This window comes from Drosophila grimshawi, unplaced genomic scaffold (genome assembly GCF_018153295.1).
Source record: "Drosophila grimshawi isolate 15287-2541.00 unplaced genomic scaffold, ASM1815329v1 contig_848, whole genome shotgun sequence".
In the NCBI taxonomy this organism is placed as follows: Eukaryota; Metazoa; Arthropoda; class Insecta; order Diptera; family Drosophilidae; genus Drosophila; species Drosophila grimshawi.
The window spans coordinates 11,930,484-11,936,483 of NW_025063692.1; the positions used below are offsets into that span (position 1 = coordinate 11,930,484).

Sequence of the window (6,000 nt, forward strand, 5' to 3'; positions counted from 1 at the left end):
TAATTAATCGACTAATCGGTTTGTGCTATCGTTGTCATAACGACAAATACCAAAAATTAAACAGAAATTGGACAAACACAACTAAATGTAAAATCACAAAAGCAATTGCGACACAATGTTAAAGAGCAGCGCACCCAAACGCACAGGCATTTATCGCATTTGCGGCAACCCAAGCGACTTCAAACTGCAGCTCAAATTACGCCATTTGTGCGAGTGGCTGCCAGTGCCAAAATTTGAATATTCCGGCGCCAATCGGCGCAGCATTAGCTATTATCCAGAGAGTAGTCGAGAGAGTGGCTTCGATTTTTGCATCTACGTGCCGTATGAGGATCGGAGCGGCAATAACTATTACAGCTACTACAACTATGACAATTCGGGCAATAGCTCTGCTCGCAGTCGCAGCATTAGCAACATCTCAGTTGCTGCTCAGTCGCAGTCGCAGTCGTTGGAGCCGCCAGTTTTGGATGCCTTTCAATCGTGGAATCGGGAGCTGTGCAATGGCGCCACTGCCAGTTTGTACATTGGCTGGCAGCAGAAGCATTTCAGCCGCGTCGAACTGCAGCGTTATGCGGACGCGAGCAAGTGCCACACAACATTGCAGCGACGCTATCATCGTTGGACGCAGCAAATTCTCAAGCTGCAGCAGCAGCATCAGCAGCACATGCAGCGCAAGCAGATGGAGGGGAATCAGAAGCAGCAGTTGCGGCAGCGTGGCCGCAAATCGAAACACAGCAACGATTCCGCTGATACCGTTGAGCGATCCACTCCACCGGCTGATGAACACAATTTTGTGGCACGCACCTGTCTCATCTACACTGTGGTCAATGCGGATCTGTTGCTGATGGAGGACTCACAACTGCCAGATGGGGCACGACAGCTGCTCGACGATGGCTTTCAACTGATGTACGTGTATGCCCAGTTGCAGCAGGAGACTTTGCTGCTGTATATCGGCCACCAGCCGGCAAATGGGCTGCTGCATGTCTATCCCGATTTCTGTTGCAGTGCCAATGATATGGATTATGTGCTGGAAATCGACAACGATTGCCGCCAACTGTACGCCTATGGCTTTGAGAATCTGACGCCACTGAAGAAAGTGGTGGAGTTGGCGGCGCCGTGTAAGCCCCTCCATGCGGCGGAGCAACCAGAGATGACGCTGCCCCCGGCCGATGCCACATCGCAGCAGATGTTGGATCACTTTAGGCAGCAGCGCTTTAGAAGCCTACAGCTACGTCGATTGCTACAGTTTGTGGCACCACCAAAGCGCATGCGACGCGTCACCCTGCTGATGGAGCTGCGCGAGGCGCAACACTTTGAATATGCCAATATCCATGTGCGCTACTATATGCATCTGCCGCCGCACACGCTGCTGGAGCCAGCGAATGGCAGCGAACCGTTCGCAATGCACGGCACCACCGCCAGCTGTGTGGCAGTTGGTGGTGCCACAAAAGTAGCTCACTTGTCCCACTGCTGGCAGCTGACACTGCTCTGCGATGAGGAGCTGCTGCAGTTGCATCAGCATCTGCACATCTATTTCGAGGTGATCAGCGTCGACAGCTGGCAGCGCGAGCGCTGCGAGGGCTACGCACATTTCTCCTGCTCGCTGCTGGGCCCGTTGCCACCGGAGGCCATCAGAGGATTGCGACTGCAATGCTCTCGTCCCTTGGGCAACTGGTGGGATGCACTGAATCGCTACTTTATTGGGGGTCGAGTGCTCTTCGACTTCATTAAATACTTCGACACGAGGCTTTTGCATGGCAAGCTTCTTCACAATCGCTGGGAGGACGAGCCTGCGAAGGCGATGACCACAACGGGCACATTGCTATTCGCTGTGCGAAAGGTGCAGCAGCGATATCATCAGCTCGGCTACTACTTGGACACAGATGAGAGCGACGATGATGACGTCGACGATGGCAATGGCAACAATGTAAATAGGAAGTCGAGAACGGGAATGTCCAAAACACTAAACGAGGTCATCGCTGCATATGTGGAGGTGAGGGATCGCATTGAGGCGATGCTCGCAAATTGAGTCATTTAAATTTCAAGGCACCTGCAACTTGACTCAGACTCCAATTTGTAAGAGGTGCAATTGCTCCTTTAAGAGAGAACGAGAGAAAGAGATAAAGTTTCCTACAGGAAAAATCGACGGATTCTGCGAAAAAATACACAAGGAGGACCAAGGAGGACCTTGGCCTGTCAACTCAAATAAAGCAGTATAATTTATGAATGTAATTCAAAGAGCTGAATTAAAAAGAACGATAAAAGAATTCTATCAAAAAAATAGAATAGAAAAGTAGCTCGGCCAAGTGCTTGCAGATTCAACATTTGGTTTTCATCAGGAACTCGAATTGTCCAAATAACAATCACATTTTTGTCCTTGTAGAAATCAACGAAGAAATCAAACATTTCTGATTTCAACTCATTTCCGTTCGATCTGTGAATGAGATTTGTTTTTGGGGTCTTGGTTGAGCCCATAGTCCTTGAATGCAGTTCTTGCGATTCGCAGGATATGGCCGAGTTATAGCCCATTTTGTGGTCGCATGCTGAGATGCGCCTACAAGTATGCCACATTTTTGTCGCCGACAGGCAATTTAGCCAATGCACAAACCTGGCAAGTGCGACAGACTGGTGCGTGCACAGGCTATTCTAAAGATCGAGCTGCAAGGAAAACAATGTAGAATAATAATACTAATACTAAAGAAGTGAAATTTACTTTAGCCATTTTATTTACTACTAATATCACTCAGTGTATATACATATATATATTCATATATAGATTCATTGTCATATTCATTTGCATCGATTTCATAAGTTGTCTGTCATTTGTGGGTGGTTGGTATTGGGAAGGGGAAAGGGGTATCTATCTATCGTTTAAGAGGACATATCTTGCACTTTTGTATACATATAACACTAAAAGATGATAAAAAAAAAAAATTATAATAATAAATTTCCTGTTGGGAGTTGTGCTTAAAACTAAATACATGAAATTTGGGGTTGGGGACAGGGTATTGGGGGCGGCTCAGAAGGGTTCACTTATGCCGTGGGCAAATACAGGCGAGAGGGCTCTGCAGGAGGCGAATAATCGTAGCCATTGCCATTGGAGGAGAGTCCGTTGCGGTTTCCACTGGGAGCACTGTAGCTGTAATCATCGCCGCTCTGGCCGCTGCCGCGCAGTGGGCCGCCCTGGTCAAGATTGAGGTTCTGCTGGAGGAACTGGAAGCGATTCTTGTTGCCCAACAGGCTGCTGGGATCCACGGCAGGCCTCTGATTGGCAGTCGCCAAGGGTTGTGGGCTGCACACAAAATAAAATGATTATAAGCATATGAAGTCGAGTCTCTACAAAATGCTGCACTTACTCGGGAAGATCCAGATCCAGCTCGGTGATGGGATGATAACCGAACTCATCGGCTGTATAACGGGTCTTGTAGCGCTTGCCATCGGCACCGGTAAACGAATACGATCCACTAACCACAAAGGTCTTATCGTCCTTCAATTTGCCCACGCTGCTCACCTCGATGCCGTTCTGGGTCTTCAATCTGTAAAGATGACGTTTGATTATCGATTAATCGATTAATTAGCTATCGAAATGAAGCATTTTTACAAAACTAAACAGAGAACTACAAAACTGTCTGTTGTTATAATTACATTTTAAGTCTATTTTGAAAATATAATTGAAATTTTCAATTAATTTGAACATTTTTTCAACTTTTTGGAATATGATTAAAACTATGGCTTTCAGCAAGAGAACTAGAAATACATATATTCTGGCTTTGTTGAGGACTCTCTGGTTCTTAAACAAGGTGGAAAATATACTCACTCGAGTTTGAACTTTTTGCCGGAATTGTAGCTCTGGAACTTCTCGGTCTTGGCCTTCATTACGTCGCCGCTGAACAGCACAGCTGGCTTGTCTTCATCGATGTCTTCGGGCAGGGTATAGATATCGCTGGGATTGTATTTGAACAGGGCCTCATTGCGATCTGTGATGTGCTTAACATCGGCAAACGCCAGCGCCACAAAGCATAAAATCAGCTAAAGGGGCAACGCAGAGGAAGAGAAGCAGGAGGAAAGGAGAACCAAGATAATGAGAATTAGTTTCGATGATAAGTATTTTGTGCGACCATAAACGATGCTGTCACTTAAGTGCCAAACCAGTTAATAAAAACGACAAATATGGTAATTTGTATATTTTTTTATCTTTTGTTTGTTTTTTTTTTTTTTTTTTGTATGCACATTATTATTTAAACGATTGATCGATGGTCTTTGCCAAGTGTCACACGGGTTGTCTGCTTATACATTTAATGTTTCGATTTTTTATGCATCTCCTCTTTTATTTTTTATTGTGGCCATAAAAAAACCGCAGCAATTAATCAAAGACGCGGCGTGCGCGTGCGATTTGCTGGCGTTTTATTAGCGTGTTTAAACGCTGCCTTGCCTGCCGTCGCTTTGTCTCGCGCGTCTTCGTTGTACTTGTTGCTGCTGCTGCTGCTGTGACTGCGACAGCGACAGCGGCTGCGGCTGCGGCTAATGACTTTTGATTTATTTGATCTCAGTTGAAATCGTTTCAATATTTGTCTCTCTTTTTTTGTGGCGCCTACAGATAGCCTCGGGTTTCTTTTAAGTCGTAAGTGCTCCCAATTTGTTGTTGATCTCTTTTTGCTTTACACTTATGTCTGTAATGCTTGCGCTAAGGTAATTAAAGCTAATTTTAAGGAACATTTCTTCTTAGAAGTTTCCTTTTGAATTCCTTGCTCTCTTTATATCTATCTATCTATCTATCTATCTATCTATCTATCCATCTATCTATCTCTATCTACCTCTCACTCTCTGTCTCCCTCTGGCTGAAGCAATTAGCGAGTGCAATTCAAACGCGTTTCTTTACGCAAAAAATCAAAGTGTAAATATTCAATTAACTCAAGTTTTTTATGGAACACGCCAGCTAAATAGACATATCAATTAGCAAGCCGGCAAAAAGATAATAAAAATATGTAGCCCAAAAATGGCTTTTTGTTTCAAATTTTGTTCAAAGCTGGCTCTAAAATTGTTGATATCTTGACATTATATTTGATTATTCTTATAAAGGATAATATTCGATAGATGTACACACTTAATGGTCATTTTTTTGATATAATACTGACTATATATATACAGAAGTTTTTTTTTAAGGATAATTTAAATTAAAACTCTTCCTTTCTTTAAAACAAAAAATGACACACTTTATACACATAATTAATTCATTCACAAATTCAAATTTCAAGCAAAAATAACACGATAAAAAAATATATTTCGAATATGTTACACATCGCAAGGATTTATGCTTTATTTAATAATGCCGATCATTTATTTGTTTATACTTTTAGAATGTTTATCGAGTGTTCTTTAGATTTTCGTCACCAATCATTTAGTTCTATTATCGTTTGTTATTTATTTATTTATATTTATATTTATATTTTTATATTTATTTTTATTTGATTTTTTTTGTAACTTACAAAACTCTTCATGATTTTGTGTGTGTTTTTTGCGTGAATATGACAAAAAATTGGTATCTGAATTGTGCGATTGATGAGCCACTGAACTGCAAGTTGGAACTGTGAGACTCGCAGCGAGAGGTGCGTTGTGCACGGGTTCTAACAAATAAATACAAACGCTGCTACTTCTTGTTTCCTTATATATCGTATTTTGATAAAGCCAACCACCAACAGCGCTGTCGGCGTCGCAGCGTAGAACGAGAAAGAGAAAAAGAAAAAAATTTGACAACAAACAGTAAAAAAGAAGATCCAACCGAACCGGACAACGAACCAATGCGGACATTGTGAACAGAACGACGACGACGACGACGCAAGTTGTCAACCCGTTGCGTGTTCTACATACCCTGTAATCACTACAGATGCCGATTAGAGTTGATTTAAACAGATCGAAATTGGCATGCACAGATTATTGTATGATAAATGTAGATCTATTCGCCAATTGACAAAAACCAATGGACTCAGAGACAAGCTGAGTTGG

The 6,000-nt window shown here is 43.0% G+C and overlaps 2 protein-coding genes across 2 annotated transcripts; one reads left to right on the top strand and one right to left on the bottom strand.

Moving 5' to 3' along the window:
• Positions 1 to 106: 106 nt before the first annotated feature.
• LOC6565974 (Meckel syndrome type 1 protein homolog) lies at positions 107 to 2,203 on the top strand. Its single transcript, XM_001992551.2, has one exon. It carries the CDS (start codon positions 116 to 118, stop codon positions 2,024 to 2,026), a length of 1,911 nt encoding a protein of 636 aa, XP_001992587.1. The 5' UTR covers positions 107 to 115; the 3' UTR covers positions 2,027 to 2,203.
• Positions 2,204 to 2,949: 746 nt separating this feature from the next.
• Positions 2,950 to 5,609, bottom strand: LOC6565777. Its single transcript, XM_032739080.1, has 4 exons — positions 5,484 to 5,609; positions 3,815 to 4,026; positions 3,354 to 3,533; positions 2,950 to 3,289 (listed from the first exon to the last, which is right to left on the bottom strand). Exons 1-4 carry the CDS (start codon positions 5,493 to 5,495, stop codon positions 3,031 to 3,033), a joined length of 663 nt encoding a protein of 220 aa, XP_032594971.1. The 5' UTR covers positions 5,496 to 5,609; the 3' UTR covers positions 2,950 to 3,030.
• Positions 5,610 to 6,000: the final 391 nt, after the last annotated feature.

Excerpts from the sequence above, each read along its gene's own strand:
- LOC6565974 (XM_001992551.2), top strand. The coding sequence starts at position 116 with ATGTTAAAGAGCAGCGCACCCAAACGCACAGGCATTTATCGCATTTGC.
- LOC6565777 (XM_032739080.1), bottom strand. Across the intron at positions 3,534-3,814 it reads GGCAAAAAGTTCAAACTCGA|ATTGAAGACCCAGAACGGCA; the intron begins GTGAGTATATTT and ends TCATCTTTACAG. Across the intron at positions 3,290-3,353 it reads CTGGATCTGGATCTTCCCGA|CCCACAACCCTTGGCGACTG; the intron begins GTAAGTGCAGCA and ends TTTTGTGTGCAG.